Raw genomic sequence first — 19,202 nt, forward strand, 5'->3', positions numbered from 1 at the left:
TGCTTTTTGTCTATTACTTAAAAATATTTGCAAGATAAATGTAACAAAGGCTAAGAGGCAACGTAGATGCCTGTAGAGAATCTGTGCTAATGCTGCAGGAAGTAATCTGTAATTTTTCACTAATGCTGCGGAAAGTAATCTTTGTAATTTTTCACTGATCCTTTTCACTTTTCTAACTTGTTTAGAAAGAAAAAAAATCCCACAATTGCTGACACATAAGCTCCCCCTGCCAAATGCATAGTATTTATTCCAAATTTTGGAAAATAATATTCTGTATTGCATCATTCATGAGTAATCTGGTGCTTATAAAACAATATGTACTGAGGTAGAGATTACAAGCAGGCTTTCTCTAAGTAAGTTTATTCTAGAGTCAAGAGACTCTAATAATCACTGCACACCATTGGATGTAGTTTAGAACACTTTTTGGAACAGCTTGTGTGCAATTTGCAATTGATTTTAAAACATAATCATTAAAGATCTCTAGCAGCAATCCTACATAGTGTAATATGGTTCTTTTGTGTCTTTATAAATGAGAATTAATGATGAAGAGGTAGCAATGAAGAACTGATAGTCTGCCAAATTCTCTTTTAAAGAATAAATAAATCTTATAAAAGATTCTGCATATAATTCTAAATACTAACTAGGTGCTTATGTTGCATTGTAGTAGTTTTCTTTAACATCCCCCCCACCCCCTTTTTCTTCTTGAAGATGAGTATTCAAAGATCCCAGCACTGTACTTTAATCAGAGCTGCTTTCATTCTGTAGCATTGCCTACTCTTTTGCTACATTTTTTTTTTAGCACAGAATTGCTTTACAGGGCAGTAAATTGTCATCTCACACAGATTATTTGATCCATGCTCCTAAATTTTCATCTCTTCCTGAGAAGATGAAAATTGTCAACAATTTTCATGTTCATAGATACAACTGCTTGGGTCGTCTGAGAACACAGTATTTCTTTGTTCCATAAAAATCAAAAGATAAAACTTCATGTACATAAATGTAGTAATTTATACAAATTTGTAGCTAACAGAAGACTTCCAATCGATAGTATGCTCATACATGTATATACTCGCAGAACTCCTATGGGAGTTCTGCGAGTATATACATGTATGTACTCCTTTGGACAAGTACTCACTAATCTATGATTTCTTAAATTTAGTCTAATTTTTGAACTATATTTTTGTTGGATTTTGTCTGAGTCTTCTTCAGGAGGAAGGGTTCTTTATAACAGTGCTCTTGAAGAAGTAAAGTAGAAGCAAAATATGTTAACACGAACCTTCTGGAACCACTAAGCAAGATGGGCAAGGATTCATGTTGTATACCGAGCTGGATTTTCTCACCTAGTTGTAAAGTTTTGGCTGATGTGCATTGTTTTGTGGGGTTCATTTGCAAGATAGTAAACTGGCATGAAGTTGTTGCTCTTGAAGAAATGAGGATGCTATGGGGTTAGGATACTGTGAAACTAAACTGGCAGCCATCCACTTACTGTCCATTCTGCAGAACATCAGGACAAACCATTTCAGCAATATGTCCTGTATCAACTTTTTAAACGTTGGATTTCCACTTTCTGCCTTTGTAGCTAGGCAGGCTCACTTTGTTCTGTATTCTGTCTATTGGTAAAATAAACATATGAGATGAGATCTCTTCCAGCAATAGAAACCTCTGTTATCCTCTTGGACTCACAGACAAATGTAGCAACAAACCCAGCTTTTCAGGATTTAAAATGCAGCTTGCTGTCCAAAGTGAGCCAGTTCAGTTGCTAGTAGATCTAAAGATCAAGTCTGCTTCCATTTCTGGGTGGAGGAAGATCTGGTAAAGCTGCACTGAGAAATGTGGAACTTATTATTCCATACTCTTTATTTTCAGGAAACCTGTGAGGCAAGTTGAGAGAATTTTGGCCTTGGTGACCTCAGAATAATGATGATCCTTTGCACCTCTCATTATTTTTATTCAGTCCATCTGTGATCCTATTCCCAATTATCCTATCCTAAAACAGGAAGAAGAAATGTTTGTAGTTGAAAGCATATACAGAGGTCTTCATAGATATGCTGTCCTCCATAGATGCTGCTTCAGTGACATTTCTAAGCATTTTATATCATGCTGGATTTCTTGCTTGAATTTTGAGATTTTAGAATATGAAAAATCCATCCTTTTTTACAGTGAAAATAAGTTTCTTGTCATTTATATTTTTCCTTACTGCTGTTTTATTTTTCATTTTTATTTCTCCCTTCCCACTCCCCTCTTCTTTAGGATCATATATGATAGTGATTTCCTCAGACCACGACCCTGGAGAAAAGACTCGGCTCCAGCTTCCAACAATGAAAGAAAACGATACTCACTGTATAGATTTCAGTTACCTTCTGTACAGCAAGAATGGAGCAAACCCAGGAACTCTGAACATCCTGGTGAGGGTGAACAAAGGCCCACTGGCTAATCCCATCTGGAATGTCACTGGCTCCACTGGAAAAGACTGGCTTCGAGCAGAGTTGGCTGTCAGCACCTTCTGGCCCAACGAATATCAGGTAGGCTTGCAATAATTTTTTACCTCTTTGTAATGCTTACAGCTAGGCTCTGTACAATTTACATTCATTCTGGTCTTTCTTTTGGAGTACTTTCCTAGTGTCCTTAAATATCATGTTCCATTCTAAATAAATAATTATTTGGGGATGGGAGATTCTTAAAGAAGTGATTATTCAAAGTTGCCTGTTATTGTATAATGGGGAAAAATTAACAGGAACCAAGCCTCATTAAAAGAAATGGTGAGGTTAAAGTCCAGAAACATCAAAAATGATAAACTCCCAGAAATAAATTGCCTGTGCTATTGTAATTTGTACCTGTCTTCCTTCCTCTTTTGGATATGCCTGTGTTACTGTGTCTAATTACATGACCGTAAACTGTTTTTTCCACATGACATTTGCTTCATTTGCTGTGCAGGCAGAATGATGCTCACCTAATGAGCAGCTGCTCGGGACGTGTTTGTCTCCTGTTTGCTTGCTATGGGACAAAACCACCTGCAGCGTAGGCCTGTTGTTTAGAGAGAAAAATCGTCTTGTTATTACTAGATGCTGTTATTTGATTTGTTTGATTAACCTGAGGAAGTACCTGCAGCTGTTTCACTTGGTGGATATTTGATGTGAAGGATGAATCTCATACACAGGCATTTTTGTCCTGACATGCAAAAGAAGAAGAGTTGGGTTAGATACACTTCCTCAGTGCTCTTACACCATGAGGCATTATGTCATGGCTGTGCACAGGGCTTACAGGGCCTTTGTCCAAGGATGCTCTAGGACATTAGTGCTCTTGCAAGCAGGTCGGATATCCAGGCCAGTTATCACGTGAAGCAAAATGACCTCTGTTCATTATTTTCTGAACTAGAGGTATTGTGGGAATATTTCTTGAAAAGCTTTGTTTAAAATTCTTTGCGATTGCCCATCATCAAAATAATTTCCATGAAAAACAAGCATCAGTGCAATTGCTAGCAGCCTTACTTATAAAGTGAAGCCAGTGTTATTTATTAGCATTTAAAATTTTTCTTGAGTTTCTGTTTCTCTGGTTTTCATATTTTTATTTATAAAGCAATTTAATCTATCTGTGACATTGAAACTATGTGGAATTGGATTTAAAGATCTGAAACCTGGTTTCATAAAGCCTGGCTTCTGAGGAGGTGTTTTATTAACCCTTTTATGTTGCTGGAAAGTAGCTTTTGGTGTGCTTAAAATAACCAGGAGCCTTTTATAGCTGTATAGTAGTAATCAAGTATAGCAGCATTATATGCAGTAAATCAGGTTTCTGCTGACAGATGGCCAGGCTTGACAATGAGATTGGTGGTTGGGGCCTTATCTTAGCAACATGGCCATTTTTCACTTGCGTTATAGCTTTCACATTATCTCTTCATAGACTGTACTGAAATTTTGTTCTTTTCCTTGCTCGGTCATCCAGCAGAATATTGAAATCATGTATAACATAGTTTATTTTTAAATTAAAAATAAATCTGGAGTAGGACTGGCAAAATTCTTAATGCAGCCTGCCGTGATTTGTGACTGTATGACTGGTACAATTGTTTTTATAAACAGGAGGGGAAATATGCATGCTGCCTGTGTGTGCCTGCTTGTTCTCACAAAAACCAGAGTTGGTGTTTTTGTGTTTTTAAGTGGTCCTTTGAGGCCTCAGTCAACATCGCTCTTCATGGTTGTTTTTTTGTGTGTTAGTTTTGAGTTGAGTTATTCATCGGCATGGAAGTCTTTTTTCATTTGCCTCATAGGAGTTCTTTGCTGTAGAGCTCTAGCTCATGATTTTGTCACTTTGATCTACCTGTTGGGCCATGAGTTTTGCTAGCACTGAAGGGAAATACGCAACACTTTGTAAAACGAGATGGAAGAGGCTTTTTACTAGAAGCGAGACTGGATTTCTGCCTGTCCAAGCAAGGTCACTACTAAAGATGACTGTGGAGCAGAACTGTGCGCAGGTACTTGGGTCATCAGGTCACCTGCGTTGCGATTGCCTTCACTTTTAACTGAGGGAAAAGCTCAGAGATTAGCAGGGGCTGAACAGCACAGTTCACATTACAAGGAAGCCTCATACAGTGAGCTGGAAGTTAGCAGGATGTCTGTGTAATAATACTAATATAATGCTGCAGCTCAGCTAATTATCTCCTTAAAAGCATTTCTATGCTCTTCTGTACTGGTGCAGTTTTATTGCTTCCTGCTCAAAATGAGCACAGTTGTCTTGCATATTGCTCTGTTTAACAGTATAGATACAGTTTAATATATTTTTAGATGGACTGAATGTTTCCTCTTACTTATGAAAATACCTTTTTTTTTTTTTTAATGGAATCATTCATTATCATTCATTTACATCTTTTTTACTATATTATTAAGTGATATATTTTGTTTTTTCAATCTTGAAATACAATATGATTTATTACAATAGCTTTACTGGATCAGACTGTATTTTTGGTTAGCTTTGTATCCTGTCCCTGACAGCGGATAACAGTAGAAGTTTGTAGAAGAGTTCACCATCAGGACAAATCCATGGTCACACCTCCCCAGAATACACCTCTAGCCTTGACTAATTTGCGGTTCAAGAACTTGGAGCCTAAGAAAGAAGCTAGTCCCTTTGCAGACTTCTTTTTTTTGTTGTTTTGTTTTTGTTTGTTTGGTTGTTTTTTTGTTTTGTTTTGTTTTTTTTCCCCACTGATTTAAGATTCAAGTGTCTACAGTGTATATGACATGAAATTCTAATGGCAGTTACATGTTAGGACCATTCCTGTGGGTTACTCCAAGCATGGGACCTGTAATTCTTCTGTTGTGTTTTGCACTCTGGAAATTTCTGCAGTCCTGCAATGATACGCTCTGTCTTCTCTCTCCTGCTAGAAGGCATCTGCATCTTTTATTCTGTTTGTTTAACATGGGGATGAACTGTCAAGGAAAAGGGTTTGGTTAGTGAATCCCTTGGGACTGAAGACATGATTTGATTTTGATCCTTGCTAGTTCTGGAATCTTTTTTTATCACTCTGTTGGAAATATTCCACCTTTGACCTATGCAAGGTTTACTTCAAAGGAAAACTTATTGAGGATTTTTGTCTTTTAAACTTTATAATTGTTTGGGAGATTTGTCTTTCTTTATTGTATGTTGGTTACTACTGTCACTCATTAGTTTATTTTAGTTAAAATGTTTATTCCTGTGTGCATGTGCTGTTTTGTCTAATGCTTCTGTTCTTTTCCCTAAGCTCTTTCCTGCTTTGCACAGTAAGGATTGTGCAGCTGCTGAGGACTGTTGCTGCTTTTCTGCCTTGGTCACCATCATTTTCCACTTCTCTTCCCTTGCCACCTATGTCATCTGTTTTGATTTTTGTTCTTGTTGTTTTAAATTAAGGATGGGGCTGCTTTGTTTTGGTTAGTCTGCGTGAACACTGTTTTCCCTTGGTTTTAATTTTATTTTTTTTAATCTTCCCCAGCAAATTCCTGTTACTATTGTAGTGTCAAGTCCTTGCTCAGTAGCCAGTAAGGTTTAGTTTGCAATGTGAGTCGTGGATTTTCTGTTTTTCCTTTTATATTGCCTCTCTCTTGATTTTAGTAACCTTTGACCAGAAATTGATAAGGAAATTTGACTCAGAACCACAAATCCCAAACTTGTTAAAAATGCATTATTTGATTTCTTCATGTATCTTTAAAGCTTCATTATATAGTGATGGTTCTCTGCAGCTTAAAAAGAGGCTAGTTAAGGTACCTGCTTGATAGTAGTGATGATTACAGTTAGAAGTGTAGCTAGCAAACCAGAAATAATGAAATTGTTACCAAGTGGATGTTGTTTTTATCAGTTCAGGAAAACTAGTTAATGATGCTTGCACCATTTAAAAGGTGCAGGAAAACTCTAGAAAGCCAAATCATCTTATTCCTGACTTGTGAATCCTGATTTGAGTAATGAATGTGTTATTATTTTAATATTGATGGTATATAGGATTTATACATGTTTAAGTATCTCAAAGATCTTGGAAAGTTATTTACCCTTACAATTTTAAGAGCTTTTGAAACAATAACAGAATTATAACGGGATGGCAGATTGACTGAATATTAACTAGTGGTGTGTATATTCAGGCCATATGCTAGATAAGGTAAGAAACAGATTTCTTGTTAGATAAGAAAATTTGTTGTCTTTTTGGCTATTAGATCACTACTCTAAACTTGCAGAGATGTGAGACTGTTGTCAAGCTGTGTGTGGCAAAAGATTGGGAAAGCAGGGAATTTTATTTGGTTTTGTCAGCTGATACATCTGAAAGGAAGGAATGAGTGAATTGCTATTAGAAAGTACAGAAGTACAATCAATACAGCCTGTGTGAACTGCACAGAACTGAGTTACGGGCCAAAAAGAAGAAACCCAACCCTCGTGAACTCCTGCTTCCTATTTACAAGCTAGATTTCCTTGATTCTGTACAGTCTCAAGCCTTGAAGAGATAAGTAGAATCAGGAAAATCCTGAAAGAAGTTCTTGAAGAAAGGAAAGCATTCCAAAGTACTGATGTTTTCAGAGGAATTAAATTTGGAATACTGAAAATGACTAAAAATAAATCAAAGACATTCTGGTTGAATAAAACTTGTAAACAGTGTAATTCTGTTGACTAAATAGAGGAGAACTTAATATGGGAAGTGTTGTGTTTGAATATTTTAAGAAACACTGATAAGTAGCTAGACAGCTCATGTTAAAGCTTGCTTTAAGTCTTGGATATTGAATTGCAAGACAGTGCAAACCTTGTGGAAATCCCAGCATGAGCAAGAGTTCAGTGCTAGCGGAATGGCACTGTAGGCACACATGAGAGGAATGCTCAAAAAGGGTAAGTTTCCTTGGCCTAGAAAAAGACACAGTTCGGGGAAACATGATAAAGGTCTGCAAAACCAGGACTGCTGTGAAGAGGAATCCTCTTCCACTTCTAGAATTAAGGCCACGTCAGTCTGGTGGGGGAACTGGACTGAAAATAGGCAAAGGGTGGCTCAGGCAGCAGGCTGTAGGCTGGTGGAAGCCTATGCCATGCGTAGGTGTTGGGGATGCCAGATGAGTATGTAGGCTGAAGGAGACACTGAGCAAGTTCTTGAAAGAGAACTTTTAGAAATCAGTAATTATATTTTATATTTATTTTATTATATTTTTGTAGACTTTTTAAAAATTGTAATTTAAAAACTGAGCCTCTTAAACAAAAGCTTATAAGCATTACAGCATACTCTATGTCATGTTCTGGTTTACTTTTAAGATTAGGAGTTAGTCTTTGTGTTTTAAAGAACTGCATCCAGTGGTGTTGTTGGCCATGACTCAGGATTCTAGCTACTACTAAAAATTTGTAGTATGACACCAAAACAGTATTTTAAAATGAATCACAGAAGCAGTCTTATTATTTTGGATTAATACTGGCTTAATTAAAATAGCTTTTACAAGAGTAAATTAGAATTTAAAAATGAAATTTCAGAATTGTGATTCACACCAGAAGGCTCCAGGGAGACCTCATTAGAGCTTTTCAATACTTATGGAGGACTTATAAAAAGATGGAGAGCAACTTTTTGCTTGGGCAGATAATGATAGGAAAAGAGAAAACAGTTTTAAACTGAAAGAGTGGAGATTTAGATTAGTTGTCAGGAGGAAATCCTTTACTCAGAGGGTGGAGAGGCCCTGGCATCCAGGGTTGCCAGAGTAGCTGTTCCTGGAGCCTCTCCCTAAGCCCTGTTCCTGGAAGTGTTCAAGACCAGATTAGATCGGGCTTTGAGATGCCTCTGGTGAGAGGCATCTGTGCCTGTAGTGGTGGGGTTGGAATTGGATGATCTCTAAGGTCCCTTTCAACCCAAGCTGTTCTATGATTCTGTGATACCTGTATGACTGAGTTTCACTCCTGGGAAATGTTTTCGTAAGGTTTGTGTAAGGAAGTGAAAGTACTGACCTGAAATGGCAGCTAAATGGAAGCTAATCTCTCCATAGGAATGCTTTAAGGACCAAGATTGAGATAAAAATATGGGCACAACAGTCAGGGAAACGGGAGAAGTCTGAGCTTTGGTGATGTGAAAAAGAGGGGTTCAATTTAAGACAATGAGTTGAGCTGGCACTGTCAGAATTGTTGGTGGAAAGAGATGTATGAAGAAATCAATATCAAATCTCTTGACTGTTTATTAGCATCTGGGCCTTTAAATTTTGACATTGGAAGAGACATAAAAGGTTATACTTTTCTTTACTTATAACTTCCAGTAAAAATGTTTAAGTGATTTCAGAACCATTATCACTTACCTAAAGTACTGTGCCGTCCATTTGAGGCTGTTTACTTTGGAGTTACATTGAATTTGTGGGGCAGCTGTTTTTAAGACATCTTTACATAGTTTGGTAATATTTGTGCATGCTTTTTGACCTTCCACTTTGAAAAGCACCAGAATGATTTTGAGCACAGGTTACTTCATTCATAAATTCATCTAGTATCAATCCATGTATATGGTGAGTTCTTCTAAATCCTAAGCATTCTTGGAAATAAAATATGAATCATAACTTTGGTTTTAGGGGAGCAACTAGATATTTTCTTCAAGCAGAGATTTAAAAATTGTTTAGTAAAATGTACTGGTAAAAAGCTGGCTAACTTTATAATTAAATAAAACAGTTATTTTTTCTTCTTAACAGTTTTTTTTTCTTAAGCCTGCAACAGGCTGTGTTTGGTAGCTGGTGGAAATCCCTGTAATGCACCATAGAGGTGCATCATTCTTCAGCATTTCCTTCATGTAATTCCTTTGAGAATACTTTGTGCCTCTTAAGGTAACTGTCCCTCAATTGTTTTGTTCCTAGCTTATTAATACACAATGAAATGGATTATATGTCTGTCTCTATCTTTCCTCTGATGTTTTCATCTGGTGAAAACACTATTAACTGTCTTACCACTTTATCATTATCACTAATGATGAAAAATTGGATCCCTTTGGAAATATTATCAAACACGAACAATGTTGCTTTCTTGTCAGAAATGCTTTGTAAACTGCTAAGTGTTCTCCTGACTATTGCTTTCTAGATAACACTTAATCAAAAGAGCTTTATTTTTTTATTTTTTTATTTTTTTTTTATTTTTTATTTTTTATTTTTATTTTTTAGATACAGTTTATTGAAGAGTTACTCTGAGAAATGCATTTTTGGTAGTGAACTTCCTGCTTCCCAAAGACTTGTTAATGCAAACAAAACATTAGCTTATTTAACTGTTAGGATAAACATGCAAGTGTGTAAGCATATCTGTCAAATTTCTGTCTTATTTCTTATGAGATGTTTATCAGTTTGGTGAGGACAAAGAAAGATTAAGTTCCAGCACAGTGATTACCAGCAAGACTGTAATCATTTAGTTCTGCAGATCACAAAGCACTTACAGCTCTCAAAGGACTTCTACACATACATTCAGTCTCATTCCAGTCTTCAGACTGGAAAATTACAGTGCACGGACTGAATGTGAACATTGCTCAAAGAAGCTCCAACATGACTGAATGACTGAGTTGCCAACCTCCAGGTTTTGACTCCTGTCAGAAGTGTTGGAGGTTTCACTGGACCTCCAATTCTTCTTAAAAATGATGGTGCTAGTGGTTTTGACTCTTTTGTGGCATAAAAATAGCCTTATATATATGTATACATATTTTATTTTTATATATATATATATATGTATATGTATATACATATGTATGTATGTATTGGGAAACATATATATATACACATATATATATATGCTTCCCAATCCAGGGGTTATTTGTGATCCTAGAAGGTTTAGGAACCTTTAAACTGTCATGTGAAGATGTACATAATTACTTTACTACCTTCATGGATTTAATTTTGTTAGCCTCTTTGGGCTTTTGTGTCTAAAAGGAGAAAACATACTAAATTAGCGTCAACTTTTACAATTGAAAATAGAGATTATTGTTTGTCAAACAAAATTTGTCAACCTGGTCTAAATTGGTGACTCAAGTGTACTTCTCCACTGCAAGCAGAGAAGGCCCTGCCTCTGCAAAATGCAGAGACAGCTGTTCCAGCAGGGGAGAGAAGGAAAGACTTTTGCCGCCTTGATTTTTACAAGCTAGATCATTTCAGCAATAATCTAGCTTTTCACAAATAGCATACTGCTCAAAGATTACTCCTTCCCCCCCCCTGTTTTTTGTTGTTTTTTTTTTTTTTTTTTTTTTTTCCTGTGTAAGTTTTTCAAAGTCATCTTTTCCACTGCTTTGCTTTCTGTTATATTACATTCTGTGAGTGGCTTTCTTTTGTTCTGCCATGTTCTGGGTTTCCTTTGCTACCTTTATGATGTGAACTTCTTAAAACTAGTGTGGAAATGTCATACCTAAAGTGCTGGAGGAAGGAATTGTATGGCTGTACATACAAGGTGTAAAATTCTCTTCTTCCCATTGAATAACCCCATTTCTATGAGGCCATTCCATATAAGCCATTTCTATGAGGTATTTTGACTTCTTTTCACCATTCCCTGCAGGATAGTTGATAACTTCAGGGCAAGGTGACCAAAATATAGTGGATGCTTGGCATTTCCAAAGGCAAGGAAAGGATTTGGAAGTTAATGTGCTATATGAGTTCCCAGTACAAATTGCCTTTAATTGCCTTAAGTCTCAGGTGGAAAACTGTCTGCCTGTAAACTCAATAAGACATACTTTGAGATAAATATGAAATATTTTTAGCCAGTGCTTAATTTCTGATGAAATATATGTGACTATAACCTCACTGCTTTTCCATGAAACATTCGACTCATCAGCAAGGTGGTATGCAAATTTTATATTATCCTTGATTACCAAGATTATGAAAAGCCTGTGGCATTCCCCTTCCTGTCATACCTCCGAATCTGTCAGCCAGCAAAGAGTGAAACATACTATTGGTAATCAGCTACCTTGGAGTGCCTGATTCAGTTTTTCAGAATTACAAAATTAACTTAAATCATCGTGTGTAAACAAAGAAGATCAGGATGTTTCTTTTTTTCAATTATTTTATTTTTAGGGTTTTTGTCTACACTTGGAAGGCATGAGTACTTTACATATAAGCAGCTGAAGTTTTGTCATCCTTCTAACAGTTTTTGGAAGATCCTAAGAAAAGATTCTAAGAAAAATTGTGAATATCACAGTATCAGACAGCTGGTGGTGATACATTCTCCCATCCTGCTCCTAAAAGATGTTTTTATTCGTATGAAAAGTGAAATGAATGATAGAGGTTATGGCAGAAATCAATGATATATGCTTGAAATAGATGGTTAGAGGAGAGCAGAAATCGGTAATACTTTATTTCATCATACAGGTTCTGAAAAGATTCAGAATAATGAATTGTGCTCTGCTAGGGGCTTCCAGACTATGACTAAGTGAAAATAAATGAAAGGAAAAGGATAATAATACAGTATTGAATCAGTACCAAAAGTCCACTAAAATCTCTGAGATTCAAAAACTAGCACCAACTCACTCTCCAGATTGATGTGCCAGGGATTTTGGCTTAAAAATCTGAACTCATCACTGGTAAGATGTGTATTGTTGTTAGCTATTTTTTGCTGTAAAGCACTGTATGTTTCTAGATGTCTGTTCCCCCCCCAACAATGCTAATGTTGAGGAAAAAAAAACCAAACAACTGAGAATTATGCAGCCCACTTATCTTTCTTTTTCTCCTTTCCTGACTTTTATTATTTAGGGCAAGATGCAATGCTGCAGAGGAAAATTGTTTTGAGTTTGTAACATTGCGTGCACAATGTGTTGTGGGGGTTTTGTGTTTTGTATTTTTTCTTTTTCTTTTCTTTTTTTTTTTCCTCTTTTTCTAATGCTAAGTGGTGAACAAGCCTGAGGCTGGGAGTAAAGTGCAAAGGTTTTCATCATCCAGAAAAGTATCTGATAGGAATCCTTTGTTGACTGATGATATGACCTCCTCATAGGGAAATAAATTCCTCACATCTTTTAAATTCACTCCACCCTGTATGTAGTTCTGTTCTTTAGTTTAGACTTTGTTTGAGGTGACGTTGACAGACTAACTGAGGTGGTTGCACTGAAGGTAAAATTATTCAAATACAGGGGAAGAATTGGAGTCTCAATTTCTTTATGCTGGGATCGCACTCCAATCAATTATTCAAGGTCTGTGTATTTAAACAAACAAAGAAACAAACTGTTGTTGATTTTTTCCCCTTTGCATAAAAGATATTACAAAGAAGTTAAAGAGCACACTCTCACACCCCTTTTCCTCTTGCCCTTTTATGCCAGAGTGAAGTAAATGATGCCCCTATTCTAGATATTCTGAAGCACCATCTGGAATAGAGTATTTCTGGCTATAAGGTAGATGATGGGAAGTTTGCAAGCTAATCACTGCCCTGTGGGATGCGGGTGGGATGCGGGGCGATGGCGCGGTCAGGCAGCTAGCACTCTGGGCTCAGAGCCAGGAGCTGTCGCGTTGTAGTCCTTGTAGACATGTTATTTGGTTCTTTGAAAGATCTCTTTCTGTCAGTTGTGCAGCTCCTTTGCTATTGTTTTTAAATGTCTTTATGTGCAGCTCCCAGAAGGTTTAAAGAATAGGTACAAAATTTTTGGAGTGGATTACTAAAACAAAGTACCATGGCTGCCAAGAAGAAACCCAGTGCAATCCTGTAGGCCAGTCTTTTTTGCCTGGTTGTGTGTGTCCTCAGGTTCTGATGAAGTCTTCTGCTTGTGGTTCATGAAACCTTTACACATACTGTTGCTGGAATAGCATCTTGTAGCTGGAAATCTTGCCTTCAGGTTGAGAGTTGCTGGCTGAGGTTTTGTTGGTACATGTGCCAGGATTACCCCATCTCTGCCTGCACCTCAATCAGGTGACAACAAACAAAAACCTGACCCCTGGTTCTTCCTCTGTGTCAAGCTGGGACAGTACATTTGTGCTCAACATCTGCATGGCAAAGCAAAGGAGCAGGTTCCCCTTTGGTGGAGGGGCTGGTTCGTGTGGGCATCCCTGTTAGTTCATGGAGATGCTGTACTCTTCAGTTGGTGTTGAAAGAAAATAACTTTTGCCAATTCTCTGTTGTTGAACAGTGCATTTTATTTTATTTTTTAATTGTGTGCATAGATGCACATTGAGGGACTAGAATTTCAATGCTGAAGGCTTTTAGCTCTTCAAATATAGGAGATGTAAGGCTGTCACCTGGAAGTAGTAGAGGTTTGCTGCTGTTTAAGGTGTGAAATCATTTACAAGGAAGTGAAGCAAATGTATTCAATCTGAATTATGTTATGATGAACTTTAAAAAAAAAAAATCCTTTAATGGTAGCCTTCCCAGTGTGATTTTGAAGTACTGTTAGAGGAACTCAGTTTTAGGGATTTTGTGGTTGGCACTCAAATGGTGTTCCTGACAGCATGTGTGGCAACTGCTTTGGACATGTGTTATGCTCATGTGTGACTTCGATCATTAGTTGATTTGTTTGGACCAGATTTTCTTCAAAATTTACTGACTAACTTAAAAATTGGATTTCATATGAAAATACAAAAAAAAACAAAAACATCCCTCTAAGTTTGTGGATTTTAAGGCAGGAATGAAGGTAGGTGATCTTTCCTCTTTTTTTTTTTTTTTAATTTTGTTCTTCTATTTTTGTGAATTTAAAGACGCATTCTCTCATTCATGAGCAAAGCCCTACTTTACCCCTTTTCTTCCCTATAATGGGTAGATGATTGTGGTAAACTTTTTAACCTTCACAAAATGAATTAAGAAACAGTTGCAACCTGCACAAGTCTATTTATTTTTTGTTTCATTGGTGTATTGTGGTTTTTTGTTGTTGTTCTGTTTTCTTGTTTTGTTGCATTACCACTACCTTTTGCACCATTTAGAAGCACACTTTTTTTCTGTCTGCATTGCTGATTGCTTTTTTTTTTTTAACCTTTTCAGAGGTTTTGTGGTTACAATAAATAAATAAATAAATAAATAAATAGTTGCAGATAGTGATTTGCCATGAATTGCCATGTTGAACTCTGATGAATTGAACTTTGGCATTACTCTAATTCTGATTCCTTACCACATGGCCACTGTACTATGCACTGTACTATGTGTCTTGAGAAGAAGCCAAGGAGCCTAGAGAAAAGGAGGCTCAGGGGTGACCTTATCACTCTGTATAAGTATATTAAAGGAGGCTCTAGCGAGATGGGGGTTGGCCTGTTCTCCCATGTGCCTGGTGACAGGACGAGGGGGAATGGGCTAAAGTTGCGCCAGGGGAGTTTTAGGTTAGATGTTAGGAAGAATTTCTTTACTGAAAGGGTTGTTAGACATTGGAACAGGCTGCCCAGGGAGGTGGTTGAGTCACCATCCCTGGAAGTCTTCAAAAGACGTTTAGATGTAGAACTTAGGGATATGGTTTAGTGGGGACTGTTAGTGTTAGGTCAGAGGTTGGACTCGATGATCTTGAGGTCTCTTCCAACCTAGAGATTCTGTGATTCTGTGATTCTGTGTGTGATTCTGTGTGTGAGCAGCGGGGTTCTCCCTTCATCTCGGGACAGTGAGGGCAGCAGCACTGGGGTCCTTGCTTCCATCTCCTTTCGCACCCCTGGTTTCAAGCATGGGGTCTGTGATGCTGCTTTTCTTCATGTCACCACCCCTCTCCTTACTTTCCTAGCTCTGCCGCCCTTGGGAAGAGTCCAGAGGAGATCGATGCTGGTCTTCCCTCTGCACTGTCACAGGTCTCTTCCTTGCTGTCTGATGACACGTTTCCAGTGTGATATTTGGTTTTCTCCTTTGGCAGAGCCAATATATGCTGCCCTTTACGTGCTGTGCTTGTACTTGTGAAGAATAAACAAACTGAAACAACAACAGGATTCCTGAAAATATGAACATAGCATGTTTAACAAAAATTTCTCTTCTATGTGAATGGAACTCTTAATATTTTGTAATATGTAAAACAAACAAAAAAAACTGTGACACTATCAATGTGGTGGTTTTTATTGCTGCAGGTTAAGTTATCAAACAACTTGCAATGCTTGATATGTCTGATGTGTCTGTACGTTAAAAAAAAATAAAAAATTTCTGTAATAGATCTTGTCAGGAAACCAGTTATTTTTCTGTGTATCTTAACAGAGAAATCACAGAACAAAGCTGAAATTCGCTTGGTTGACACGTTTCTTTGTTAGTAAAAAATGGCACACTCCAAATTTGATTATGGATGTCCATGTCATGGTGGTGTATTTGTACATGAACATGGGTTTTCATGTACCTCATTTTTTTTTTTCTGCTTTATTTCTTCGTAAGGATAAAAATGAACCTTAAAGTAAATCACCATTTTTGATCCTAGACTCCGTCATGAAATCTTAACACCACATATATTTGAACAATAAAAGGACATGAAGTTTAACAGCAGCTGTCTAGTCTTCCATAAAGAGCTGCAACATCAGATACACTTATCTTGGTAGCACTGAATTCAGTCTGAATTATATTGCCCAAGTGTTGATTTATTACTAACTTGTCCAAAGTATAACGTGCAGTATAACCAATATCTTCCAGAAAGCTGTGCGATTAGTTTCAGTTTTATGTCCCTCTTGATTCAGAAATCCTAGTGAAATAGAATGTGGCATGCATTTTAATACATTATTTGTTTACATACATTAGATAAATATTGCATAGTGCTTTGAAACAGAAAAATGTGTTAAGTGGGTATTTTGTCACAACAAAGCAGTTAAACTAGGCTTGTACATTTTCTTTGGCTGCGGCTTTGTAGACCCATCAGTTAGATTCAATATATTTGATTAAGGAACTGCCCCCAAAATTGGAGGTATTTTTTCTTTTTCAAAATTGTAACAGTAGCCTCATTTTACATAAATACACATATGGTTTTTTGGTCCTTTTGAAGGATATTATGTGTGGTGAAATAGTACTGAAAAATGTGCATGCTTCAGGACCTAGTTGACTGTGGTCAGCTATACAAAGAAGTCTGTTGAAATACAGATGTCTTCCTGTTTCTACTTCTAAAGTTAGAGAGCATGTGAGTTTGAGCGTATGTATTTTTTGCTCATTCTTAAAAAGGAGTAGCAGTAACAGTACAAGCAATAAGGGTAATTTCTTTTTCTGTGAATCTGAAAAATGTCAGTGTAATCCAGGCACAGGTATTCTTAATAACCACATACAGGTTTATAATGTTACTCGAAAGTGAAGTCATGACGAAGGCAAGTAATTTTCTTCTTCAGTTTAATTATATTGTTAATTAAATTGGAAAAACTGGCTTGTCCATTTTTAAATCCACGCTGATTTTGCTACAGCAGGCCAAGGGTGGTGTTAAAACCGGTTCTGCAAGGGCTGTGCATGAGATTGCAAAGCAGTTTCTGTGCTACAGAGCACCTCCAGTACAAGCTCTGCAGAAACTGCATTGGTCGCTCTATTTACCAGACATTATTTGGCTAATGCGTTTTAAATCCTTGTACTTTAACAGTAATCTTTTCTGATAAGTTGGAGAAAAATACTTTGGGTTGGGCCAAGACAGGGGCAAAGCACAGCGCATGGAAAGTCTTTTTAATGTGCTGTTTTGCAAGTATGTTTTGGTGGCATTCCCAATATAGGCAGTTTCTGCTGTTACCTCCCTGCTTCCTGATTTGTTCCCCACTTTGTGCTTCATTCTGCCTTCTGGGAGGTAAAGAACTCGTGGAGTTTTGAGGTGAACAGCAGTGGGGAATAGATCTAGTTGAGAAATAACTTTTAAGGTTCAAATTATTTTTTCCCCTTTGTGACACAAGTCACTGTAGGTCATAGCTGTCTATGCTGGCAAAACCAGAGCTGCTTCCAAATTCCTGGACCATGGTACAGTGATTTGGGTGAGCAGTGCCTGTGTCCCACTGGGCTACCACCTCTTCCATAGCTGCTTTTCTGCTTCCTCCCTGAGCAGGTTCTTGCTGCTGTGGCAGGAAAAAAAAAATAAAAATAATTGCAAACTCCCAAACCAAAACATTACTCAACCAAGTAGAAAAAATACATTGTTCAAGTGTTGAGCTGGTAAGATGGTTAGTTCAGCTGAGACACATGGTGATTCCCCATATAGGTGTGGGGCAGAGGGCAGGGTTCTGTAGGCAGAGTGGTGTGAGGAGGAGTAGGCTGGGGCTCTGAGTGGCCAACAGGGCTGTGCTGCTCTGCAACTGGTGCTGTGACCTGTGCTTGCTGCATCAGAATGATCTGGAACTTTTAACATGATGGTTCCCTCAGTAAGCCCTCCCTATTGATTTGCATGAAACCAAATGGCTTTATTTCTATTTTAGATTTGGGAGGTTGTTTTCTCAGGGGTGGTTGATATAAAACCTTGTGCCAGGGCTGTTCAGAGGCTGTACTCAACAAGATTGCCTTAGGCAGGTGTCCAGTCTTCATGTTCTGGAAGGGAATTTTCTGAACCCGTAACAAACACAAACTGCTGCAAGGCCTTTTTCTTGGAAATCTGTGGAGGGAGGCAGAGGTGATGAATTGCAGGGAAGGCTCCATGTGCAAGCACCAGCAGAGTACAAGCTGTCTGGCCTTGTTGGGTCAGCCCCAGGCCGCACAGGAGCCTTTGGGTTCACGGGCCCCTTTCACTTGTGCAACTGGCATGGCCTGGAGAAGACAATGGAGGGCATCTGGTCCAACCTCCCTCCTCAAGCAGGGACACCCAGAGCAGGTTGCTCAGGATGGACCATATCAGGGCAGCTTTTGAAGATTTCCAAGGAGGCTCCACAGCATCTCTGGGCAACCTGTGCCAGTGCTCCGCCACCTGCACAGCAACAAAGTGATTCCTGGTGTTCAGAGAAACCTCCTGTGTTCTAGTTTGTGCCTATTGCCTGTTGTCCTGGCATGGGGCACCACCTAGCTTTATCTTCAATGAATCCTCATTTCAGGTATCTGTAGATATTGATGAGATCCCACTGAGCCTCCTCTTCTCCCAGCAGAACAGTCCCAGCTCTCAGCCTTTTCCATTTAGGACAGGTGCTCCAGTCTCTTCATCATCTTGGTGGCCCTTTGTCCGACTTTCCCCAGTAGCTCCATATCTCTTGTACTGAGGAGCTTAGAACCAGACACAGATCTCTCCACTGATGGAGAGGAAGAGATGGTGGGGCATGGTGGTCTCATGGCTGCACTGGGCAGTGTGCAAAGAAGTTGGAATGAGCTTATAAATATTTAAAATAGGCTGTAAGAAGGGAGAGTAATTAACAAGGACTATTGGTGGCTGGAGCAGTAACAAGCAGAAAGAGAAGGCAGGGAGAACATTACCACTTCAGTAACGATATTGATAATGAGTAACAAACCCTTTTGGAGACATTATTTAGCACCTAGTTAAATTGACTCTGGAGAGCTGATAGATGTAAGTGTATGCATGAGTTTTTCTGGGGGACATTTTCTATTATTTTTTTGTAATAATTGTTAGTGATGTTTGCTTTCAGAAAATATGTCAAAAAGAGAGTGAGATCTGCATGCTTAAGTTTAATCAATGTTTTTAGTATGCTTTTCCCTAAAATATGAACTCGTGATTTATGCTATTTTTTTAAATCAGAACTAAAAATCAAGTACAGTTTTCATAAAAATGAAAAAATAGGTCAACTTCAAGCATACATATTGGGAAATTTAATAACTTGAACATTTTTGTTATATTCCATGTATTCCAGATGCAGAGTGAGGGCAAATACTTAATGCATATGAAGGTCACATAAGGGAAGTGTGTAGCTGCACATGGAACTTGTCTGTGTAAAAGCCTGAAGCTGAAACTATTTTTTTTTTAGCACTTC

The 19,202-nt window shown here is 37.9% G+C and overlaps 1 protein-coding gene across 5 annotated transcripts in view; it reads left to right on the forward strand.

The window, feature by feature from the left end:
• Positions 1-19,202, forward strand: part of PTPRK (protein tyrosine phosphatase receptor type K) — a 414,301-nt gene that overhangs the window by 133,809 nt on the left and 261,290 nt on the right. For all 5 annotated transcript variants that reach the window (XM_072036027.1, XM_027454570.3, XM_072036028.1 and 2 more), the window contains exon 3: positions 2,251-2,522. In XM_072036027.1, the coding sequence (XP_071892128.1) occupies positions 2,251-2,522 (272 nt within the window). The remainder of the gene's footprint in view (positions 1-2,250; positions 2,523-19,202) is intronic.

Source organism: Anas platyrhynchos, chromosome 3 (genome assembly GCF_047663525.1).
Source record: "Anas platyrhynchos isolate ZD024472 breed Pekin duck chromosome 3, IASCAAS_PekinDuck_T2T, whole genome shotgun sequence".
In the NCBI taxonomy this organism is placed as follows: Eukaryota; Metazoa; Chordata; class Aves; order Anseriformes; family Anatidae; genus Anas; species Anas platyrhynchos.